At 42.3% G+C, this 26,229-nt stretch overlaps 1 protein-coding gene across 1 annotated transcript in view; it reads left to right on the forward strand.

Moving 5' to 3' along the window:
- Positions 1–21,464, forward strand: part of ABHD5 (abhydrolase domain containing 5, lysophosphatidic acid acyltransferase) — a 31,595-nt gene extending 10,131 nt beyond the window's left edge. Inside the window, exons 2-7 of the mRNA XM_036759137.1 lie at positions 2,533–2,618; positions 7,305–7,677; positions 14,324–14,478; positions 15,243–15,354; positions 17,712–17,898; positions 18,871–21,464. Of these exons, the coding sequence (XP_036615032.1) occupies positions 2,533–2,618; positions 7,305–7,677; positions 14,324–14,478; positions 15,243–15,354; positions 17,712–17,898; positions 18,871–18,960 (1,003 nt within the window). The 3' untranslated portion in view covers positions 18,961–21,464. The remainder of the gene's footprint in view (positions 1–2,532; positions 2,619–7,304; positions 7,678–14,323; positions 14,479–15,242; positions 15,355–17,711; positions 17,899–18,870) is intronic.
- The last annotated feature ends 4,765 nt before the right edge of the window (positions 21,465–26,229 follow it).

The raw sequence follows: 26,229 nt of genomic DNA on the forward strand, positions 1-26,229 counted from the left end.
TCCTCAGTTCCTCAGTCGAACTCAGATCAGTTATTCAGTCTGTTGTCATCAGATGCCCTTTTTGCCTTCACAGCGTATCTCCTGTAATATCTGCTTCTCTGCAATCACAGTCAGGACTGTAATACAGGCCTTAGCCCATCACCTCACTCCTCCCAAGTCCCTTCTCTCTAACTCATCCTTTACTCAGCTGCCAAAGTGATTTTCCTAAAGGAGAAGTCTGACTCGGTTAGTCCTCTGCTCTCTAAACTCCACTGGTTCCCTATTCTGTTTAGCATTTAAAGCCCTTCCCAGTTTGCTGCCTTTCTACCTTCCCAGTCTTACCCTTTATTCCTCTCTATTTACTCTGTGCTGAAGTTTCACTGGCTACCTTGAAGTTCTTGGAATATGACAGACTCCATCTCTACTCTCTGTGCCTTTTCACTGGCACCCCAACCCCATGCTAGGAATGTCCCCCTTTGGGTTCCTTCAAGATTCACCTGAAACCCCACTTCTTTGGAGGCTCTTCCTGGTCCCTTCTCTGTTCCTCTTTCCCTCTGAGATTATTTTCCAAGCTACTCTCCATATATCTTGTATGTACCCAGTAATGTGCATGTTTCCTCCTCCCATTAGACTGTAAACTTCTTGAGCGCGGCAGGGACAGTGTTTTTTCCCTTTCTTGTATCCCCAGCTTTTACCACAGTGACTGACAGATAGTAAGTGATTAATAAATGCTAGTTGACCGACTGGCTGATCCTGTGCTTCTCACTGCCATAAAAGCTCACCTTTTAAAGCTTCATATTCTGTTGGTGATGATAAATGTAAATTGTGGAATAGCATGGTCTTAAGCCACAATTACAGGCAACTACCCTGAAAGGTATAGAAGGAATCCTAGTGGGTATAAGCAGCACTGTACCAAGGATAGTGGTCATTTAAAAGGAAACCAAAATACTGGAAATATATTTCATAAAATAATTAGCAATATGTTCTTTAAGACCTTGTGAAAATAAGCCAGCCTGCCGAGTGAGCATTTTCTTTGAAATCTTTGACTCTTTCATAATATCTATGGATTATGTAATTCAGATTTAGTAACGCTGTAGATTGTCAAATAGCTTGACTGAACAAAACAAAGAAATTGCTTAGGGAAGAGATGTTAATATATTACAGTGTTAAAGACCTTTAAAACATATATTTGGTAGCAATTCCTTTCATAGGGGGAATCTTTTTTCTTAGAAAAAGTATTTTCAGCATAGTAACTTGAGTGTAAATAATTGTTTGTGGAGACCTTCCCTTAATCTGTTACTGTTAGGTGAGTACAGAATTTACTTACATTATCCCACCTAATTATAACCCTCATTGCTGTGGATTTCTGATTACTGAAAGGACCAGCCCCATTCCCATTTGTTTTGTTTTGTTTTTTTAGATAAAATCCTTTGCACCCTGAATCCTTGGTGTGGCTGACATCACTCGCTGTTCAGCTGGTGAGGCTGAAGCTGTGACTGCTTAGGGCCCAGTATAAAACTTGCAGTTGACTTTGATTTGCGTGAGGGAGGGCTGTGCAAGGTCGCCAGCCTCACTTTCTCCTCCAGAGCCATCTGGGTCCAGTGGCCTGATATTCATCAGGACGACTGGAGATGGCCCAGGATGCAGTGGGAGACCCTGGCCCTTTCAGGCTGAGGTCTAGGTAGAGCTCAGCTCTGTGACTCCAAGGTCATGGCCCTTCCTATTTATGCCAGGTCTTTTGGTACTATAGAAATGTTAGCATTGGTATTATTATTATTCATAATTATTATTTCTGCCACAGGCTTTCTCTGCCCTTCCTAAAGCACCTGCTTGACCACCAGACAGTCCCCTCACTGCCCGGCTCTCTGGCTTCTGCTGCTACTCTGATGAGTAATTTTGTGCATTGAAGGAATGTTTCTCTAGAGCAGGGGAAGGCTCTTTTTATCACTCTCTTGTTTTGCCCATCTTTAGTGAAGAAATTGAACAGACTAGAAAAAGACTGGCTTTAAGAGTAAAAAGTCTTGGGTCCACATCCTGACTCTGCTTGTTTAGTGTCTGTGGGACCTTGGCATAATACTTTAATATACATAATAATAATTGTGTGGATTTTGGTGGGGGGCTTGGAGTATTTGCTTTATAAGGTCCTTCTCTTTTACGTTGTCATTTCATAATAGGATCATCCATGGAGCACAAGATAGGTTTTATGTTGTAGGTTATATGCAGGTATGGGGGCTGACCCTGAATGTTGCAAGTCTCATCCCCACATAGACTGAATTCCTCAAGGTATCCAGATGTGACTTCATTGGCAAGCCAGCCAGTTTCAAAAGAGAAAACCTCTATCCACACAGATCTTGTACCTTCTCTGCCTAGAGCGCCAAGAAGTTCAGTTATCTTTCTTGAGGCCAAGCAGCTCTCAGGGAAGCCAGGCCTTCCTGGATCCAAGGCCAGCCCTCTCCACTGGGCAGGGCAGGATTAAATGGGTTTCACCAAACTTTTGAACTGTTTCCTTCTAACTTATAACATATATACTCTATTCTGTTTTCATTGGTCCAGGTCAGGATGGCTGACGGGGTGGCTCCCCACTTGGTGTCCGACATCTTCAACCTTGCTGAAAGAAGCTGAAGAAAAGATCTTGAAGTGTGAGTTTTTCTGCCCTCTTGGGACACAGACCTAAAGGAGATTCAGCAGTCGTATAGCAGGAAAGGCCACACTGGCCTCCAAATCTCTAAGATTTTGGAGGAATCCCTCCACTTCTCTGGGCTTCAGTTTTCCATCAGTTAAAGGAAGGGGTTTGAGGCAGCTAGGTGGCACACTGAGTAGAGCACCGGCCCTGGAGTCAGGAGGACCTGAGTTCAAATCCAGCCTCAGACACTTGACACATTTACTAGCTGTGTGACCTTGGGCAAGTCACTTAACCCCAATTGCCCTGCCCAGGAAAAAAAAAAAAACTAAAGGAAGGGGTTGGACTAGATAATTAAGAAATCCTTTCCAGTTTCAACAGCATCCTATATTTTTGGAGTGCCTGCTGTGTACAGAGGTATTGGACAGTGGGTGAGATACAGCATTTAAGATAGCATTGTCTGTACCCTCTCATCTTATGAGGGGAAATAGAAACCAAGATGGAAAGCTGTCATTTACAGTGTTATGAGGTGTGAAGGGGAGCAGAGTTAGAAAGTGGCAGTGATCAGGGAAAGCCTTTGGAGAGCAACATTGGAGTTGAGTTTTCATGGGATGGTTGGGATAGTTGCGATTCGGTAGGAAACATGAGGGAAGGAGAGCCATGGAATGGCAGCAGCCTGAGCAGAGCTACAGAGGTTCTTCTGTGGTCAGGGAGCTGTCCAGTTGTTGGAGCAAAGAGTACAGGTCTTCAGGGACAACTCTAGAGAGACAGAAGTTTGGGAAGGCACCACAGTGCCAGGTTGTGGAGAGCCTTGAATGGTGGGCAGAGGAATGTGCATTCTGCTCAGTAGACATGCCAGAAGAAGTCTGCAGACTGGGGTTAGATAAGTGCTGTGACCATGCGCATGCATGAGAAGGGTCACTCTGGCAGTGTTGTAGCCTTGGGGGCCTGTACTAGAACAGTCATGGTGGAGAGTGGAGAGAACAGATGGGAGAGATGTTAAAAACATGGAATGAACTAGACTTGGAGAGGGAAGAGTTAAAGAGAATTCTGCAATTTCTGACCTGGGAGACTGACTGGTGAACACTGGTGAATGCTTTCACAAGAAGTAAGTGACTTCAGAAGGAGGACTGGGTCTGGGGTGGCGGGGGGGAGGTGAGAATGAACTTGATTTTTATTTCTTGAGTTTGTGTGGGTAGAACATTCAAATGGAGAAGGTCTCAAGGTTGTTTGGGCGTGCTAGGTTTGGAGTTCAGGATTGAGGCTTCAGGCCTGCAAATTCATCTGTTTGTAGGTGATAGCTGAAGTGGTGAGAGAGAATGAGATGTCAGGAGAGAGGACAAAAGCTGGCCAGGAACCCCCGTGTTAAGGGTCAGGACGAGGACAAGACAAAGGAGGAGAATCAGGAGAGGCTGGTGTGGGAGCAGCCATGTCAGGTCAAAGAGGATGGGGGCTAAAAAAAGAGCAGATCTGGCAGTCAGGTGACAGTCTCTGGTGACCTTTGAGAGAGTGGTTTCATCAGAGTGCTTGGGTCAGAAGCCTGCTTGTAAAAGGGTAGTGAGTGAGAAAGGGACTGCATCAGATCTAGACAACCTTTCCCAGCTATTTCATAGTAAAGAGGAGTGTGGGAGAGAAGGGTCAGTGGCTAGGTGAGGGAGGAGGGAGCCCTCTTTTAGTATTAATGTCGTTGCTTGATGAGGATGGCCTGAGCATGTTTCCAGGAAGGAACCAGCGACAAAGGGAGGGTTTGAATATGTGAGAGGAACTGGTGGAGCAAAATCCCAGTGGGAGGGAGTGGAACGATGAGATTACTGTGGATGGATGTAGAGGCAGTAGTGTTGGCGTGTCCTTGGAGGGATGTTGGAAGAGGGGAAGGAGACCAGAAGAGCTTGCCCTCAGCTACCTCAGTGCTCGTAAAGCAAATACTCCAGTGCTCATCTGCTTGCAGTGAGCTTGGGGATGAGAACACGTTTAGTGGGAAGAGAAGTAAGAGGTTTGGAACAGTCACAGTGTGGGTTGCAAGGCAAGAAATAGCGTCAGTGGGCCTGACAGAGTATTTCCTGAGTTTGTAGTGATGCAAAGAGCCACTAAAGGGAATAAGGAAACCTGCACTGAAACACTCATTGCGATTCCTTCCTGTGTTAGCACGGGCAAAATGGCAAAATGTGTTGTCCCTGCACAGTGGCAGCACGCTCCACAATGGCCCTGCTGCGTTCATGCCTTGGTGAGAGGTGAGCTTTGCTAAGCCCGACAGGGTCAGCTGCACCTCGTGCAGGGAGAAATTAATGAAGAGAAATTAGACCAGGCTACTTTGGTGACTGCTGCCCTCACCTCGCCCTTCCAGCCCTGGATCTATGATCGTAATCTGCTCTCGGAGTGAAGGAAGTGTTGAAGTCGATGTGATAACCTTGCTTTCAGCAGCATGTATACTTCTTTCTCACTTTGTAGATAGTCTTTGTGTTTTGCTTTACTGAAAATATTCATTGTTTTGTCAACATTTTCGTAATGAAACTCTCCAAAATTTAGCTGGGCTTGTCCCCTGTGACAGATGTAGGCAGGTGCTGGGGCCATCTTTGAAGCTCTTCAGCTCACTGGGCTACCTGGGAGAGTATGCATGCTGGCATTTAGGGTTAGAGAATTTGGGCCTTAGAGAATTCAAGCTTCAACACCACCCTATGGTTAGGCATCAGGGAGTTTAGTAAAGACTCAGAATATAAAGTATACAAATAAATTGAGAATGAAGTTTTTGAGATATGGCCTTTATGTGTTAATCTGGGTTTTTTTGTTTGTTTGTTTGTTTGAATAGAGAAGGAATGAATGATATTTGCTATCCTAGAGGTGGGGCAATCTTAATTTATGTGATGACTTGAAAATAGATTGGAGTAGATAGGATCATGAATTTAGAGCTGGAGGGTTCACTAGAGATAATCAGGTCTGCCCTCCTCATTTTCCAGGTGAGGAAACTAAAGCCCTGAGAGATTAAGTGATTGACCCAGGGTCAAAGAGCTAGTAAATGTTCAAGGCAGGATTCGAAATAGGGTCCTCCTGCTGCCTCCAAGTCCAGCCCTCTCTCCACTTAGAATAGAAACTTCCATTGGACAAATCCTTTTATAACCCTGCTTTCTCTAAAGCAGAAAAGCTTTCAAATGGCGTTGTTCCAAGTGCTACTTCTTGGTCTTGCGAACTTGCTTGTATGACATCTGAGGTGGCCCTTGAACTGAAAACATGGCCTCCCATTCTTTATTCGAAATGGCCTTCCTTTAATCCAGCGCCAGTTGTTTGGATTTCTGAATAGAAGGAGTTTACTTTGAGTTGTGTGATGGAATGGGATGGAGCACCTTGTTGTAAAAGAGGCAGCGGCCCCAGGCTGGCCCTTCTTCCCCATTCTCTTACTTCCCTTCTTCCCTTCCTCCCTCCTCTTTCCCTGCACTTCCACACCACCAGTAGAGTTACACAACTTGACTTAGGGGGTGGGGGGAATTTCATGGCCCAAAGTGTGTGCAGTTTGAGTTGTCGCATTGCAGTTTCATGGTTAGGTAGTCTTTAACTCAGGTTTATTTCCTAACCTAGAGGTGGTGAATATGCCCCATGGTTTTAAAGTATTAAATCGTCTCCTAGGAACAGTAGTTGTCCTTTCCATTTAGTCTGTCGCCTCCCAAAGGCTGATGGCTGTAGTTCTCTTTATGATCCCTCTCTTTCCACCTTTCACTCCCACCTATACTTGCTCTTTTTTACAAAACTGTCCTCTTCACTCGGTGTCGTATAGGCCCTTTTGGCTTGGATCCCCTCTGACTCTTTCTGTTTTATTCTACACCTCCCACCTTTGGATTGTCTTGGAGTTTGTATGAAGCTTTTCTTTGGTTCCTGTTGACAACATTGTTTTTTCTCCAGGTGTGCATCCCTCTGAGCATCTGATATATGGGGCACACCTGGAGATTCTCTTCTCTCCCACTTAGAATGTTGGCAGTTCTCCTTACAGTTTTCCATTCCTAAGATACATCAGCTGATTCAGAATCACGGAATTTTAGAGCCCAAAGGGGCCTTAAAGCTCTGCTTAGCTAGCCCATCCCTGCCATTTTATAGATGAGAAAATTGAGGCCCTGAGGAGTTGGGATTTACCCAAGGGCCCTGTAGTGAGTTAGCAGCAGAGCTGAAACTGGCCCCCAGGTTTCTTTTCCATTGCTCTTTCTCCTTATTCTGAACCTATTACATTTGAACTCTACTTTTAAAATACTTAAACTTCTCAGTTAGAGTTTAATACAGATTCTTCTTTTTTATTTTCTACCCTTCTCCCATCTTTTTTGAGTGTTCTCATATATTTTTAAGTCTGGGTTTATTTAAAGGCACAATGCCTGGCACATGGTAGGTGCTTAATAAATACTTGTTAATTTTTCTCTGGACCAAAGCACAGTGAACATTGTGTAAGTCTACAGAGTCAACCAGATTTTTATGGTCAAAGTACAGCCAGCGCTCTGCAGGAGACCATCTAGGCCTTTCTCACGTTTAGACTTTTTTTCAGTTGCACATTGTTTCAACAACTAGCTCTTGTATAGGTTTTATATTTAATTTTTTAGAATTAGTGTAAAATCAGTGACCTGACAATGGGATATATGTTTTTAGATGTTAATCAAGAGTACATTATCTTTCTCAAAAATACTGTGGTTAAATTAAGCAAAATTTCTCTTTTGTTTTCTGTTTTCTTCAGGTGTCCCTTGTCCATACAAAAAAGAATCTGTTTGTATATCCAGTAGAAATAAAATATGGACGCTGAAATTTTCTCATGATATTGAACATAAGACTCCACTTGTCCTCCTCCATGGCTTTGGAGGTGGTGTCGGACTCTGGGCCCTCAACTTTGGAGATCTTTGTGAAAACAGACCCGTATATGCTTTGGACCTGCTGGGATTTGGGCGGAGTAGTAGACCTCAGTTTGGTGGTGATGCAGTAGAAGCCGAGGACCAGTTTGTGGATGCAATTGAAGAATGGAGATGTGCTCTAGGTTTGGACACAGTGATCTTGCTTGGACACAATCTGGGTGGATTCTTGGCTGCTGCTTATTCACTGAAGTATCCATCAAGGTAAAGTGAGGGCAGCAGGAGTGAATGAAATTTTAATTATAGAATCATAAAGCTGGAAGAAATAACATCATTTGTTTTTCAGACCAGATTTATGGTAGCACTGCAGGGCTGCTTCAGTATTAGGAAAATTATAAACATAACCGATCATTTAGTAACAAAAACATCATCAGGTCTTGGCTTTCTTTTATCAGGGCAATGAAATGTGTGAGCCAGGTAGAGTAGCTGCTTGTCGTTAAAAAAAAATTCCCAGAAAGACAAAATGGGGAAATTTCCTTTCTAGGGTGTTTCAGAAGGTTGTGGTCACCTCCAGTTGTCTGCTGTGGAGGTAGGAGGCTTGCAAAAAGGACTGTTTTTTCCTAGAACGGGGTTAGGAAGTACATGCTTGGGGTCCAAATGTGTAAGAGCGAAGCCAGAACAGTAACACTGAGTTTATATGTTACCTAGCACTGCTTCTTCTTGACTGGGAGTGTACTCACCTTAGATCTGTTGCATTTGTATTTCAGCTGGACAGAACGTACATCTACCAGATGGTCCTTCCCTTCTTCAGAACACCCTGTTTGCATAATGTAGGAATTAGGAAAGGGCTTTCCTGTTTATGAGAAATATTGCGTTGTACATACTATAAAAATCCTTTTCTCGACATTTTTACATAGAAAAATATTTTTAGTGTGTAAATTGTCTTGTTTCTCATCCCTCTTATTTAACTAGTCTCTGTGCCATTTTATTATTTGTCACATTTATTTGTCTACACTTTAGTGAAAGAACAAGAGTGGTAAAGAAGAGAAGAAACTTGTTAATTTCAGGTATTAATTGTTTTCAACAATTATGTAGTCACAGAAAATTTGAGCTGGATGCAACCTTAGATTATTTGGACCCCAACTGATTCGTTAGGACATCTTTTTGAATTGCTTTAAGCAACAAGGTGATGAGTTATATCCATTCTGAAGGGGAGCTATAATGTTTGCTGTGTTTATATTTATTATATAAAATGGCTTCCAAAAGGGTGATCAGGTTACACGTAATCCATCTAGGCTATGGAAGGAAAACATGATGAATCTCACAGTCTTGGTGGGAGAGACATTCCTGGGGTTTGCTGTCAGGATTAAGGTTGTTGGAATTAAGAGGGTCAGGGCTGGAAAATATTGGTACAACCCAAAAGGATTTGGGTGTAGCTAAAAAGTTTGAAAAATTGAATTTTCTTGTGGCTAACTTTTAAAAACTGGACAAATTCATCGTCTTAAGGTGGCTGAGGGGTTAGGATGCTGGACTGGGAGGGAGGAAGATGTGAGGTCAACTCCTGCCAGCTACACTTCTTCAGCTGCTAGCCCTGGGAAAGTTACTCCTGAGCTGCACTTTGCTCACCTGTAAAAATGAGGATGATACATTTAACTCCTCACAGAGTGGTTTACGTGTGGAAGATGCTGTGCAAGGCTTAAAGAGCTGTATAAATGCCCGTGATTGTTGTTACCATCATCATCTTCACTTAAGGCAGCCCTCTAGCCACTATTCCATCCTCTGCAGCAAATGTAAAAATATTGGAAGGGCTGACGTGTAGCTTCCAGGATCCACAAGTGAATTCCTGGCCATTTAATACGTGCCACAAAGTCTTTTGGATAATAGATGTGATGGAATAGAATCTAAAGAACAAGGAAAAAATCCCCATATTGGCTTTTCAGGAAACACTATTTGAATGTATTTGGTCAACAAAGAAATGGAGCTTCTGACTTTAGTATTTCTGGGCAGTTTTTATTTATAATTTCTTGTTCCAGGCTTCTTTTTTTGTTTGTGTTTTTCAAGTGGCCAGATGGTTCTTAGACTCTATCCTTGTCTCTCTTCCATTTCTAGGCCAGTTTTTGATAGGAGATACCTTACGTTTTCTTCAGGCTTCTTGAATTTTGTCCTTATATTTCTTGTGTCTCATGGAGTCTTTGATTCTGTTTGGTTTATTTAAACTTTTAGGGAGTTGGTTACTTGGGCAAGATTTTCCACCTCATTTCTTCTAGTACTTTTCTCTAATTTTCATTTCATTTATAATGTCCTTTTCTTCTAAAAAAGACACTTTTTTTCTTATTTCATCTTTTCCAGGAGCTCTAGCAGACCTTGTGACCAAGCCATCCCTTTGGCCTTAGCTCTGCCTGTAGTCACTACGGTTACTCTCTTTCTCTAGCTTTGTGTGTTAGACATCCATAGAGCTATAAAAGTTACTTAGCAACAGCATCTTTTTTGTGTCTGTTCGTATTTCCAGCTTGTTGATTTCCTAAATTAGGAATTTTTGTCAGGGCAAAACTTTGATGCTTCCTGTATACTTGGATGGGATGGGGGGGGGACCCTCTTGGTCCCACTGGATATCATTTTGAATAACTTAATTTTTATTAATACTTAATGCTATATTAATAATAATGACAGCTCACATTTATTCAGTGCTTTAAGGCTTCTAGCATACTTTACATACATTGCCTCACTTAATCTCCACCTAGGGTGGCCCAGCCTGCCGTCTCTTGAAGTAGTTCATCCCACCTTTGGGTAACTCTCTATTCCGTTTTTCCTTGCATCAAGCCTAAACTTACTCCCATAATTCCATCCATTGCTCCCAGTATTGGCCTCTGGCATCAAAAAAAATAAGTCTTATCCATTTTCCAAGGGACAGCCCTTGGAATACCGTAGAGACTGGCATGCATCCCTCACCTCAGATTTCCTCTTTAGGTTAAACCCATCCCAGTCCTTTCAGCCAGTTTGCCCAGGGCATAATTCTGAGGCTCTTCACCAGCTTGGTGGCCTTCCTCTGGGTATCAGGTTATCAATGTCCTCCTTAAAATGTAGAGCTCAGGTTATCAGAGTCCCCAAGTAGGACCAGCTAGTTTCAGGGGCAGCTTGTGACTTGCTTCTCAAGCTCCTCATCTACTTCCTTCTTTTACTTATCTCTCACCTTTGGAGTAAGATGTGCTCATATTCCCACTTTAGATATTGTCCTTCCAAGTCTCAGTGACAGTTACAAGGTAAATTTCCCAACTTTCAGTGATGCAGAGCCCGCTGCCTCCAGGAGCAGTTCACTGCAAGTCTCCTCAAGACCATTTAACTCTTTGTCAGTAGCACAGCCACCACTTGGGCTGCCCATCTATTGCTGCTCTCTGGGTGTTGTCTTTGATACCACTTCTTGTGAGCAAGTCATTGTTGGTCATAGGCCTTGGCCTCCTTGCATCCCTGGACTACTTTCCATTGCCCTCCTGGACCACTCAAAATTTGAGGTGTTTACTGCAAATGTAGGGTCAGGAGCATGTAGGAAGTCCTTCAAATAACAGTATCAAAAACATTGAAGCTCATCTAGGCCTCATTATATCCAAACCTGATACTGGTGCTACATCTCTTTGCCCATTCTCATGTGAAAATCAACTGTCTTCTCCCTATGCCTTAAGAATTCATCTTATCTCCTCCTGACCCATTCTGATCCTTCGTCCTGCCTGCTCATTCTTGTTAGTCCCTCAGACCTCTGGAGAGAGAGGTCTTCCTCTGTTGAGGCCTCATTGGTTACTGGTACCTGCAGGAGATCCTAACCCAGAGTTACCCCACTGGCTTCAAACCACTTGACTCCTTACAAATGCCTCTCTGTCACTGGCATTCTCACCTCCCTCTATTACTTTTTTCCGTTGTCCAGATAGACCTGGCATTCTCTGTGGCATGCTAGTTCTTTTCTGATAGAGATTCCAACCAGTAACCATGGTTAACTTGAATGCCACTGGGAGATCAAGCTGCTTCTTCTGTGCCTTGGCTCAATTTCCCTAGCCTCTTCAACACAGCGTGGGCTTTCCTTTACTATCTGTTCTTATCATACATCTGGAGAAGAATTACCTCTTGTTCTAAAGTTGACCTCACTTTCCCATTTTCTAGCTTCCCTGTTTTCTGTCCCTAACTCATCCCTTTCACAAGGGAGGAAAGATGTGAAGCAAGCATGGGAGCCAGCTTTAAGGTCAGGATCGTGAATTTCGAGCTGGAAAGAACCTCAGAGGCCATCAGGTCCTACCAGTCATGACAAAACTGAGGCCCAACAGGTGCTAAAAGTCAGAAACCAGGGGCCCCAACTCCAGAGCTAGTACTTCCCATTTATCATGCTGCCCTCAGAAGTGCCTTTGAGTTTTTTAAGTTGTATGAGCCTGTGGTTCTGATTCTCACTTGTCATCCGTGTAAGCTGATCGCATTTGACAATCCAGGTGCAGAAAATAGTGTTTACTGTAAGAAGGATCCAGTACTTGAACATGTTTAAGAAAGGATAGAATTATTCACTACTGGACACCAACGACTTTTGTGATATGATCTTTACTTTAGGCCCTCCTATATTCATTTTGGACCAATGCATTCTAATCCGAAAAAAATGTTTGGTTTCTGAATCTATTTCTCCATTCAGATAGGGATGACAGTACCTCAGGAGAAGATACCTTACAAAGATAAGAATATGTTAGAAAATTTAGACTGTCACTATGGAATCAGATATCTGATATTCAAGTGAGATACTTTTGGTGGCAACAAAGATAATGTTTAGTGAAGAAAATATGCTTGTCCAGTCTTCATTTTTTGGTAGGGGTATAATTTTAGAAGCATGTACATGAATTTTAATGGTTTCTCTTCATTGCACACTTGATATTGAGTAATTACAGATTAACCAAATAAATTGCTAACGCCCAAGAAATTACGTTCAGCCCTCCGAAACTTACATGCTACGGGTCTGCAGACTTGGAATTTTTGGCAAAATAACTTGGTATTTGTAGACCTAGCCTACATGTTAGGAGATGGGGAAGAGGAACAAAAAATCAGTTTTCCTGTTTTTCCTCCTCTGCTGTGAAAATAAACCAATGAAAAGGTAAAACTAGAAAAGAGGTGGGAGAGATGGGCCTCAAACTATATTCAGGTATTTAAAGGGACATCAGTGGATTTGAATGAATGAAAAAAGGAGTATTAAGCACTTACTATATATCAGATACTGAACCGAGACTTGGACATACACATTTAAAAAAATAACCAACAGTCCCTGCCCTCAAGGATCTTACATTCTATGAGGAAAGACTATTTGACAACAAGAAGTCATGCATTTGTTACACACCTATGTGGGCCAGGCACAGCTAAGCCTTGGGAACGTAGATAGAAACCAAAAGACTGACTGTTCTGCCTCTAGGAATGGCCAAGATTCTAAAGGGGAAGACACACAAAGGGACGCTCAAGGCTGGGTGGTGGGAAGGGATGTACCTGATTGGGGGGCAAAGGGAAGGGTGGTCCAGAGAGTTAGAAGCAGAGATGGGAGAGGACTGAAGCGTGATGAGTCCTTTCTTGAATTGGAGGTTCCAAGAGGAACTCACCAGTGGGAGAAGGAGGCTAAAAGGGCTGAGGGATGGATGTTCCAGGATGAGAAGGCATCTGAGGCATGGTGGCAAAGTCTGAAGAAAGCTCCTTTGATGGGTGTGGCCTGGCAGACACAGGGATGGTGAGCCATCATTCATTTGATTAATGTGTCCTTTCCAGAAGCCATGGATGGGAGGTTTGTAGAAACTCAGGCAGTGCCATGGCAGGAAGATGTCTGTGAAGCATGGTTGGGTGCCTGAGGCCAGCCTAAGTACGCTGAGATTTCACCAATCAAACAACATGTTGAAAGCCCTAGATATGAGGATAGGTTTGGGGACTAAGACTGTGAGCCAGGTGAACTACTTGAAAAAGTAAGAGGTCCCCTAGAGACCAGTGGACCGGGAGAGGGGGCCAGCTCCTCCTCCTGGCCGAGCACATTGGGGCACAGTCAGAGAAGGACTGGCCTTCTCCAGAGGGCAGTGTTTACTGTCTTCTTGTACAAACTAGACAAGCTAGAGAGGGAGAACTTTCTAAGGTTTGTTCTTCTGCTGCCTTGTTACTTTTATGCCATTTGTTTTATCCAGGAAGCTTATTAATATTGTGACCTGTTCTTCCTTCTGGTAGCCAAAACCAGTGAGAACCCTAGAGCTGGTTGGTTAGTATGCTTTGTAAGGTAGCACCCACAAACACATAATAAAAATATAGCCCCATTTCCCTGCAAAGATTCATGTCAGTCTCATCTCTTGGATACCCCCAGGGTTGTTAAAGAGCCTCCCTGTATGTGAAATGTACATTATAAGCATTTTCTTAGGGTTCTTCTGTACGTTTTTTTTTTTTTACAATTTCCCAAACGGGCTGTACTCGAGTGTACTTCCAGTTTACTGTGTGTGACATTTGGTGAGGTTTTCCAGTTCCTTACTTCTAGTTTTTTCCTTCGTAGATTCCCCTCTGTTTGTACATACTGATACACACATAGATCTTGAATGTATAGTCGTTTGCATTCGATATCCCCAATTAGAATGTGAGAGCCTTGGGGGCAGGGAGCATGTTTTTTGCCTTTGTATCTTCAACACCTAGCACTCGCCTCTCACATATTAAACACATAATAAATGCTTGCTGACCAATTGTACGTTATCTCCTTTGATTCCATGACAGTCTGGTGAGGTTGTGGTCTTACAGATATTACTGACCTCTTTTATAGACGAGAAAGGAAAAAACCCAAAGAATTTAAGTGACTTCAGTGATCCTAGAACAACTTGATATTGGATCTGAATCCAACAAACCCACTATATCTGAAAACATCTTATTTTCCCAATAGGGTAAAGCATCTTATCTTAGTGGAGCCATGGGGTTTTCCGGAGAGACCTGATAATACTGATCAAGATAGGCCAATTCCAGTGTGGATCAAAGCTTTGGGAGCTGTATTGACTCCTTTTAACCCATTAGCTGGCCTCAGAATTGCAGGACCCTTTGGTAAGTACTTGCATTCTAGGAAAGTAAAGACAGGTACTATTAACACTTCGGTTTTAGATTTCAGTGAAGCCAAATGAGAACCTTTTTTTTTAATTGCCTTTTTTGGAAGCCATCAGTGATATCTTCAAACAACTTTCATCTTATGTTTGGAAAAAATAGTCCCCCTGATATTGCCTATTACATTATTGTACAGAATCTCTCATCTACCACCTCATATAGAAACTCTAAAATGTCTTCATTATACAGCTAATGTACAGTGTGTCTGATAACTAATTGTAGACCCTGACACCCATTTTAGTAATAAATTAGCTCTTTGGTGATATTTTCCCCCTACCTTTCCTGATTAAGGTGTTATATTTAGGAGGCTTTGTCTTATACATGTTTACATCTAAGGCCACTGCTAGTTGATGGTGAAGCCTTACCTGCCCTTTCCTGGGGAAGTAAACACTCCCACCTGCCCTTCTTACCTCCCTGGTTTTCATTAATACCCAGCTCATATTGAGTATTGTCAGATAACACTGGCATATGTAGAGCTGGCATTCAAAATAGGCTATGTTCATTATGTTGACCCTTTTTGGTGTGACTTTTGGAGAGTAGCATGTAGGATCTGCTTTCTCTTTGTTTTCATACTTAGGGTTAACATCTGTATATCTGTCATAAGCAGTCTTCATGCAAATTAGAGCTAAAACCTGCTGTTAGATCTCGGCTCTAAGCTTTTTGTAGACTTAAAAGGATAAACTGATGTATTCTCTGTTGTTATTCAGGCTTAAGCCTCGTGCAGCGTTTAAGGCCTGATTTTAAGAGAAAGTATGCGTCAATGTTTGAAGATGATACTGTGACAGAGTATATCTACCACTGCAATGTACAGACGCCCAGGTAAACTTCGTGTTTCTGAAATGGATTATGATTCCACACTTTTTAAGGAAAATATACTAGAAAAATGAGTGCCATAGAAAAGTGTTTGGAGATTTTCAAGAGTATCCAGCAACCTTTGACTTAGTTGCAAATCATTCAATAAATACCATTAGGACCTACTACAGAGGAATGTCAAGGTTATCACCCTCAAAGAGCTTATAATCTAATTGAGGAGAAAACAAGATGAAAAAATTTTAGCAATCATTTCTTAAGCGCTTACATGTAGAGCATTGTGTTGAGTGCTGAGCAAAGTGAAAACATAATTAAGATATATTCTTTCCCTTCATGAAGTTTAAGAGTAATGTCATTAGTAAATGTCTCCAAGTGGGTGGTACTGAGGGTCCGTGGATTAGGACTGCAGAGGACTCTGTAAACACTGATTGAAATGGCTTGAAAAAGCTTCATGGAAGAGGTTGGTTTTTTTAGTGCTCTGTTCCTGGAAAGCTAGAGGACATTTAAATGGGCATAATAGGAAGAGGATGCTGAACATAGGCAGGGAGACAGATATGGATAGGGGCGTGTTCTTGAAACACTGCCTAAACCACGTTGGGCAAAATTGATTTGTGTAGAAAAATAGTGAACATTAAAGTGGAAAGGTGGGCAAGGGGGTAGAAGTCACTGCTTGTGTTAATACGGTGTTGTAGGGTTTATAAAGCAGTCTGGGTGCCATAAAGAAGTCTTCCACTTGGGTCAGATTGTTACCATGTATGAAACATAGTTTTTGGAAACCTAAAGATTTCATTGGTTTGAAAACACGAAAAAAACCAGTGTGGAGTCATACAGTTGCCAAGGTGTACATTTCATGGGCCCTGCCCTCAGCCTAGGAGTTTCCCTTTTTTCCTCTATTCCTCCTGTGTGACCAGTGCCTAGAGGCCTTTTCTCCATGGCTTTGCTAAAAGGGACTATCACTTACTGAAATTTTGTACATCAATGTAGTTCAACTTTAAGTAGGGGAATTTTAAATGACCCCAGTTGGCAGGGGAAAACTCCCACTTGTTAATATACAAAAGGAAGGGAGCATGGGGGAAAGGATAGCATATGCACAGCCATATGTGGATATTTTTCCTAAGAACAAGCGGAGTGGTTCATATTCACAGAGGAATGAAATAGCTCTTGCAGTTACAAAAGTCCTAAATAATAAACATATCCTTCTATGTTATGGGGAAAGTTATAGCAGCCACCAATCAAACATCATGGGATGAGTCCATCAGCAAGCATTGATGAGTTGTGGCAGTCACAAACTAGCCAGCTAAGACCCAATTCTGATAGAGCTGGCAAAGCCTCTCCAGCCCATTGCCTTTCAAAGGAGCAGGCCAGCTTATTTTTAGACTAGAGAATCAGTCACGTGAGGGGCTGATTGTAGACACAGATTCTGGACACATACATGATGGGGAGCCCAAGTGGACAACCTCAATCTTTTCAGCGAGACATTTGGAAAGAGGGAGATGGAGGTCTTGAGGATAGCAAAGAAGCCTTTCAAGTGTGCTGGAGAATCAGCAGGAGGGAAAAATAAAAGAACTGGCAGACTGCGTTTAGCAGGAGTTTGTAGTGGGTAAGGTTTGTATCATTTGATGATTTTTTTAAAGGATCAAATTGTGTGGGATGGGATGTACTTCTCTCTCACTAACATTCATGGCTTCTACCATTAACACTTCCCTATCTGTAGGTTGGTGGAACTCCTGAGCCCCACTGTAGATCCCTCTTTCCCCTTTGCTTCCTGATGAGAGGTGGTGTCCCTTTTACTTTTTATGTACCTATTCCCCTCACCACTAATGCCCAGCCAGTCTTGTGCCACTTAATCTCTCAGAAACTCAGCTTCCTCATCTGTACTTTAGTGGATGATCCCTGATATCCTTTTTATCTCGAAATTCTGTGATGCTGTGAGTTTTCTTTCTTAACAGCAAAAGACCAGTGACTTTTTTCAGGTTTTCTGCTAGATTAGTATACCATTTGTGATGTTTTCAGTTGTCCTTATAAAAGCTCCATGTTTTGAATTAGTCCAGAATTAATACCAAATAATTTATTATTGTTTATTATTAATACCAAAAATGGTTCTTCCATCTCTGCGAAGGTTTCCATTAAATATATCTTTACTGGAGCTTGATAGGCTATTTGTTTTGGAAAGGGTGGCAGAGATGGCTCTGATTTTTAATAAAATTCTAGGCAACTTCTCTCTGTCCAGTAATGTGTGCCTTTCACCTTTGGTAAATTCTTCCTCTTTTGGGGGTCTTGTGTTCACATTTATTTAGCACCTAATGGAATAACTTACTTGGTTTAATTGATCAAACCTTATCATGACTTTCTCCTTTACTTTTAAGTGGTGAAACTGCTTTTAGAAATATGACTATTCCTTATGGATGGGCAAAAAGACCGATGCTCCTGCGAATTGGTAAGATGGACGCAGACATTCCAATTTCCGTAATCTATGGAGCCCGATCTTGCATAGACGGCAATTCTGGCAATACCATCCAGTGCTTACGGCCACATTCATATGTGAAGACTATAGTGAGTGTTTGGGTTATTTGAGGTTTTCTTTTGTATGTGGTGTATAATTGTTTATGGGTCATTCAGCGAGCATTTAAAAATCCCCTACTGTGTGCCAGTATCCAGTAGGGCAAATGCAACCTTTATGGAGTGCACACTCTAATGGGAAGATCTGACATGGATTGGTGGGGGAGCTTTGGTTTAGGGAATGATATCCTCATTTCCCTCACTACTGTAAAGAAAAGACAGGAATTCCCTGGGCTACATATAAGAATCCTTCTGACAAGATCTTTTTTTGGAGCTCAAAAGAACACCTAAACTTAAAAAGAAAAAGTTCTCTAGTCCTCACCCACTTAATCTTTTTGACCAAAATTCACTTTTTAACTGCATAAAAACAGGTCTTTGCACACACTTACGTCCTTTCCTGAGTCTGTGGTCTCACTGCTGGGGGTTCTCTTTCCATTGATGGGAATGTGTCTATTGCTCATAGTCTTAATCCTGTGTGAGTCTATGAAATGTCCTATCTCATCCATAAAGAGTTATCTAATACATGTTGGAGGCTGGCCTTGTAGCCCTTGTACATTCTTCATAATTTTGAGGATACTAGTTGCAGTACCCAGGCTGGTTTTACATCTGGCAAGAATTGTCCTTTGTTCTTATTAAAGTTTAGTAAAACACCTTCTTTTCTGGGAGGGCAGCATGGCCACTTGAAGTAGAGGGCTGGAAGTCTAATCTCTGTGTCCCAGGTGTCTCTGAAGCAGGCAGCGGCACAGGGCAGGTCTTGATTTATATTGGTAGAGGAAGTTTTCTGCCTGGAAGCCCCTGCACCTGGGAAGTCACAGGTCTGATAAAAACAAATAAGTAAGTTGGATAGGTAGCATTGGAGTTTACTGCTCACTACAGCCTAAAAGCAGGGTGAGGACTCTGTTAAGGGATTCTGTCAGCCAACTAGCACATGGCCCCAGACCACTGACTTATGCTGTTCTCACCCAGGCTATCCTTGGCGCGGGACATTATGTGTACGCCGACCAACCAGAAGAATTCAACCAAAAAGTAAAGGAGATTTGTGATTCTGTGGACTGATCCCATTCAGATCTCGATGGACGGACCTGGTGACAGATGCAGCTCCTCACTGATAACTTAGAAAATGTGATGAAGAATCAGGAAACCAACACAGGAAACTGAGCGGACCTCTTGGCTCTTATTTTGCACATTTGGCATTTCTTCCATGAAGTCACTCACACATTTATACCACATAGTGCCTTTTTGGATGGGAACCCCTTTTTAAATAGAAAATCATTTTAAATACATACAGAAGTCTCAGAAGCTAATACCTTTAAATAAAGGGTTTCTTGCCTCCCTGACAGTGGAAATACTGTAATTTTTTAACTGGAAGATTTTTTTCAGATACAACTTTGCTATATTGAATACTTTTTATATTGGAATCTACCTTTCCACTATAAAGACTTTGCTATATCATTGTGTTATGTATTATAAAGGTGCAATTTATTTTATTTATGTCTTCATATGATTAACATGCGTTTGCCTTAGGTTAGCCATGTCCTTTCTCAAGATGTGTTGAGAAAAAGCAAATTTTTGTATCAAAAGTTCCCACATGGTCCTTGATGTTGTGACCGGCTGGGATGCTTCTTAAGGGAGGGAGAGAAGGAAGGGGCCAAAAGGAATGAGCATTGGACTGGAAGAAGCCAAGAACGAAGGCGCCATGTTTCCCACTTCCAGGTCAATGGGGCAGTAGGTCAGGGCCTTTGCAGGCACCCATTTCTTTAAAACTTGCTGAGTCCGTTGTGAGCACGATTGTTTGTTGCTTAACTGCTCATAAAAGTCATTGTTTAAAACATAAACGTTAGCACATAGGAAAGGCACTAGAGCATAGTAGAACAAGCACTGGACTTGGAGCCACGAGGACTTGGGTTCAAATCCCATTTCCAGCATTTTCTAGCTGTGGTTGAATAGCTCACTTATTCTCTCAGAGCCTCAGTTTTCTCATCTATAAAATAGAGATTCTGATAGCACCTGCCTCCCAGGACCATTGTGAGGCTCAAATGAGAAGGCGTGTAAAATGTTTGGGAAATTTTAGAAAAGTGCAATATAAACTTTTATTGTTATCATGTTTCCCTAATAACAAGGGTTTTAATACTCTGGTACTTCGAAGGTCTAAATGACTTACCTGTACAACCTGTCTTTGTTATAATTAGATCCTTATAAAATATTGCATTAATTAATGGGCCCAAACTACCTGCTCTGTTCCAACAACTGTTCTCAGAACAGAAGGTTTTCTTCCCTTGGAATATCAAGGCATCCATCTTCAAACCACAGCTGCCTTATAGTATTGTAACAAATGATATCCCATTTTCATCAGCAGCTCGTGGGATGGCTCTGAAAAGGAAGCAGCTGATTTCTGTAGTGAAAATTCAGGGTGTGTCTAAAAAGTTTTTTAAACATTCGTAATTATAGCATTGGAATACTTTTTAAAATTTATAACTGTACATAGTGTGTTATGTGCATGCACATATCTCTCTAAACACACGTTTTTAAACCCCCAAACTTTAAATAACTGCCACAGATGATGATACTTTATTGCTGGGATTTTTTTAAAAATCTTCTCATTGAAACTGAAAGCTAAAGCTGTGTAGTAACTGGTTGCCAAAACATCTCTTAATGGGAAACCAAAAAACCTGGGGCAGAGTTGCTGGATGAGACATTTGGGCTTCCCTTGTATGTGGCATTAAACTTTTAGGAGAGGCAAATTTAAATAAAGACTTGAAAAATACAGCAAGTGAAGCCTTAACATGTTTAATTACAATCTTTAATAATAATTAAATGTTGGGTTGTACCTCTTAGCAAACAGACTTCTGTTTTTCAGCATTAATAGGTGAATTTATTATAGGTTAATTTGCCTTGGTGATCAATGGTTCCTTCCACTAGTCAAATAAAGTAGTTGGGTGCGAGAAGGTTAGAGGATGAGACATTTTGTTTTCAAGAAAAATTTAATATAGGATTATTAGTTTGAAGTATCATCTTGAATCTTCAGATTACCTTTTACAGTCTTGAAAAGTTTTTTTAAGGTTTTTGGTTTATTTTTAGGATTTAAGGAGCGTGCCAAAAAAAAAATCAGACTTTATTAAACTTTGCTATGTGACATCTCTTACTATAGTTAAAACTATAATTATAAAAGTTTTGGCACTTTGGAGTAAAGCCACATATTGCATCTGAGGTCAGGAACTGTTTGGTATTTGGGGACATTTATTCCTGGATTACTTGTTAAATGGAAGTGATTATGTGCAATCTGGCTAAAGTTGTTTTAACCTTTTGCTATTCCTTTAGACTTAGCCTATTTGCTGATGTGTATATATAGCCAATTACACAGATGCTTTTTCTGAAGAAGGCATCCTTGATTCCCTTAATTTCTTCTGTGTGCTAACCACTTAATGATTTCTGAAAGATTGTGGAAAATGTGAAGAGTGCAGGACTGGAGAAATGGAAATGTCCTACTTTTCTAATATATTTTGTCTCATTAAATTAAGTAAAATTTACCTTATTAAATGTGATGTGACTGTTATCTAAAACCGTATACATTTTTCATCTTAAGTATAATGGACAAACGTTTATTTAAAATATTTACTATAGTGCCGTGCATTGAGAACTTGCCCAGCATATATAATTGTTCATGGCTAATAGGGAACTTTTACCCAAGAAAAATAGGGAGTTTGTGAGACAGCACCTCACTACCCTTGGTAAGTTGAAGTCACCAGGCCCAGCTGACCTGTATCTTAGGGTACTAAAAGAATTAGCCAGTGTGAATCCTGAGCTACTAATGTCAGTGATCCTTAAAACATTGTGGCCAATGGGGATGTACTTCAGGGTAGGTGATTTTCCAAATTTCTTAACAAGAATGGAGTCTGCACACCACAGGCTAGGCAGCATGGCCTCAGTTCTAGGATGTACTTCTAAAACAGCTGTTATTGGGCTCCTAAGGGATGAAACTAATCACAGAGAGCCACGTTTCTTTACCAGGACGTCATGCCAGACTAACCACATTTCCCTTTATGAGGAGGCCTTTAGCTTTGGTAGATCAGGGGAATCCTGTCGGTGGAGTTTACCTCGATTTTAGCAATGCATTTCTTATGGAAAAAAGTGGATAGACGTGAATTAGGAGCTGATTGGATGGCCAGACCCCAAGTATCATGAATAGTTGGTTCCCTGTCATAGAGATCCCTATGGAGTGCCCCAGGGAGTTGTCCTCCTCCCTGTGCTACTTTATACTTTCAGCGGTGACTAAGATAAACACACAGAATGGATGTTTTATCAAATTTGCAGGTTACACAAAACTGTGAGGGGTTAATACTGGATCATAGGATGAAAAAGATCTTTCCAGACTAAATATATTAGGTTGGATTAAGTCTTACATGTGGGTTCAAAAAATTAACTTTTAGAAGTATGTTTGGAGATACAGAGCATACTGTCAGAGAGCTGCTGAATCCTTTCAACTAGAACTAATCTAACTTCCTCAGTAAATTTAAAATGTTCAAGGGGAAGAGGCAGGGTTTTTTTGAGCTGGATATATTTTCAAACTTAATTTAGAAAATCTTTGAAGGTCAAAGAGCATTAAAGGAGGGGCATATTGATTTGGTCCACTTTCAAATAGAACTTCCTCTGACCTAGGGGTCTCAGGTCCAGAGTGATTTGCTCCTGTGTCCTGACAGGCCATACAGCATGACTGACTCACTGTCGCAACTTTGATGGCCAAGCATTCTCATTTGTCATTAGACAAGTTGCAGTGACCCAGAGTAATACGCAGCTTAGTGACTATGTTCCTGTGAGCCCTCATTTGTTGAAAATGACGAGGGCTAGCTGATGGGTGCTGACAGCGTAGGTATGTGCCTGCCATCTTCTCAATGTGCTTCATGGGACATGGCTAATACTGTGTTTCAGGCATGCTCCTGGACTTTTTATAATTAGAAATCACAGCAATGGAACAATCCAAAGTCGTTTCCAAGACTGCAGCCAGAAGGACTGGTGAGGGCATTCCCTTTCTGAGGCCAGCCGACTTCCCCACGTCTCAGCTGTTGGAAGACAGACGGGTTACTTGAGTGCTGGCCGCCCTGTGAAGTGTAGTCAGGCTTGGGTTCTGTTGCTTTCTATACCTTGTGCCTGTGAGCCATAGCCTCTACACCCTCGCTCCAGGGAGGAGGTTTGATCTTAGGCAGCAGAGCTAGAGAAAGACAAGGGAGCCCCCAGGCTCCCAGAATTGAGGGACCAGACGGTGCTCAGCTTGTTTTAGTAGGCTCTTTAATAAGAAAACTTGGAGTGCTGGAAGTGTTACAAAAGACTCTCCCTTACCAGTGACACGGTGCAGCGAGCAGTGGGGGCACTATGCCTATTCTACAAATGAGGAAACCACCCCAGAGGGCATGACCTGCCCAGTCCCATAGCAAGAACAACAAGCAGAACTGGAACCCAAGTCTTCTGACTCCCAAGACTTCTTGCCCATAGACCAGATTTCAGTTCACCCCAACGGTGCAGTGAAGGTGAATTTGGGATGAACTTACGGCTTTGTCCTAAGTGGTTCCCCTTCCACATCAGAAGTGGGGGCAGGGGGGTCTACATCACACAACAGCCAGTCTTTTTGGACCAGACAGATGTACATCTAGTTTCCCGTAAAGGGCTGTGGATTGTGACTTGCACGTAAATACAGAATACTGGCCTAAGGTTTGCTTGGGGATGTTATCTGTGTCTTTGGGTTGGCACTAATCATTTCTGCGTGGCGCTTTGAAAGCTTTTAATCTCTTCAGGTCAGCTGTTACCCTGCTGAATGCCCACTTAGGCCTCTACCCACTTCCTTAGTAACCTTCCTCCAAGCAGCCAGGCCTAGATTGTGGCTAAAGTCTGCAATCCCAGTCATTGTTTAACACATCTGCCAGCTCTGTCTGTGCATGATGGTCTAATGACAGCATTCTAAACGTCCTTGATGTCTAACTGATCTGCTTCCTCAGGGTTTGTTTAGAACGATCATGCAGGCCAGCAGTGGAGCCTATGAGAATCGTGGCTGTGGACAGGGATGGGTACAGCTGGTGCAGAGGTGTAGTGCAGGTTAGATGCCAGTAGGTGATGTGTATGCTGATGAATCACGCAAAAAGTAAGAGATGTGTAATTATGTGGGCTGGTGACATGCAAGGAGAAAAGCCTGGTGGTTGGTCAGTAGGCACACAGGATTATAGTGACAACAGGGAAAAGTTAGGTAGCTAAAACTGTAAGCTGGGGGATTTTTTTAAAACCCTTTGATGCAGATATTAAGAGTTCATATAACTGTTTGGTTCCTAATTTTGTGGTCCTATTAAGGAGCAGATCTTTGGATGAATTATGTATTAATATCACAATGGCAAAATGAGCCGAAGAAGAAAAATTGTCTCGTCACACCATTTGGAAACTAGTATTTGACTCAGTTTATTGAGTCATAGTCTGAGAATCAGCATAGTGCAGTGGAGATGGTGCTAGGCTTCTAGTCTCAAGTCCACAAGCAGTTATTAATCACTTACTGTATGCCAAGCACTGTGCTAAGTACTACTGATACAGGAAAAGCAAAAAACAGCCTGCCCTCCAGGAGCCCCCATTCTAAAGGTTTCTTGCAGAAGGTAGGAGTTGAGCTGAGTTGAAAAAGAAAGATGGCAGAGACAAGGAGGGAGGGCATTCTATGCTTAGGAGAGAGCAGGTGAGACATCTTAGGTTTGGAAGATGTGTGAAGAAAATCAAAGCCACAGTCTTTGGTCATACATGGAATGAAGTAAGGTGTAAGGAAGAAGACTGGAAAGGCTTTAAAAAGCCGAACAGGATTTTATCTTTGGTCTGGAGGCAATAGGGAGTCACTGGAGTTGAGTAGGGAAGTGACAGTCAGACCTGCCCTTCAGGAAGATCACTGGCACATGAGTGAAGGATGGACTGGAATAGGGAGAGACTTGAGGCAGACAGGCCAACCAGCAGCCCATTCCAGTAGTCCAGTCCATGAGGTAATGAGGATCTGCACCAGCATGGCAGCTGTGATAGAGAACAAGGCATATATGAGGTGTTATGAAAGTAAAATCAATTAAATTGGCAACAGAATAGATGTGTGTGTTAAACGAGTGTCAGGAGTTGAGGAAGACACCTGATCTGTGAGCAGAAGTGCTAGGAGCCTGGTGGTATCCTGGACAGGGAAATTAGAAAGAGGGGAGGATTTGGGAGGAAAGATAATGAGTCTGTCTAGTTTATGATGTCAAGTGTAAGATGTCGAGGGGACGTCCAGTTCAAGGTGTCTGATAGGCACCTGTAGATGTGAGACTGGAGGTCAGGAGAGTGGTTAGGGCTGGACAAGTACATTTGAAAATGATTAACATAGAGACCAGAATCTGGGAGCCAATGAAATCAATCAGCAAGTGAAATACTATCAAAACCTTGGGAGACACCCCTGGCTAATGGGCCTGGATGAGGCAATGAAGATTGAGGAATGGGAGTTAGGTAGGAGAAAGACCAGAGGGTCAAAGACATGAAAATCTGGAAAGAAGGGGGTAATCCACAGCCTCAAAGCCTACAGAGAGGTCAAGGGTGAGGGTGCAGAAGAGGCCTCTGGATCTGGCAGTTCTGAGATCATGGGCAGCTTTGGAGGAAGCACTTTGGATGGAATGATGAGGTTGGAAGCCAGATTGTAGGGAGTTTAGAAAAGGAAGTCAAAGGACCCATTGTATGGATTTTCCAAGGAGTTTAGCCTTGAAAGGGAGAACAGACAGAAGACCATGGCTGGCAGATATAGTCAGATTAAGTAAGGTTTATTTATCTATGTCTACTATCTATCTTTATTTTTAGCGTGGGGGAGATGGCTATATTTGTAGGCAGCAGGAAAACATCCTGTAGACCTGAAGAGATTGAAGATAAGTGACAGAGTGGGAATTCCTAGATGGGGTAGGGTCAGGGTCCCCCAGTACATCTGGGTCATCTCCAGTCATCCTGATGAATATCAGGTCACTGGACCCAGATGGCTCTGGAGGAGAAAGTGAGGCTGGTGACCTTGCACAGCCCTCCTTCACTCAAATCAAAGTCAACTGCAAGTCATGTCATCATTCCCTGATTTCATGGTCCTCTTCAAGAGTGAAGGCAAACACACAACAAGTCTGAGTGAGAAGCCCTGAAATGGGATCAGGGTTTCGTGGAGAGGTAGAGGAGTTTATCTTGTGTAGAGAATGGTCACATCTTCATTTGAGACAGGAGTGAAGGAGGAATAGTGGAGGGAAGATATCTGAGAAAGAGCAGAGAAGATGGGCCGTGCATTGAATGGCCTTCATTTTTCAGTCAAATATGATT

Source organism: Trichosurus vulpecula, chromosome 5 (genome assembly GCF_011100635.1).
Source record: "Trichosurus vulpecula isolate mTriVul1 chromosome 5, mTriVul1.pri, whole genome shotgun sequence".
In the NCBI taxonomy this organism is placed as follows: Eukaryota; Metazoa; Chordata; class Mammalia; order Diprotodontia; family Phalangeridae; genus Trichosurus; species Trichosurus vulpecula.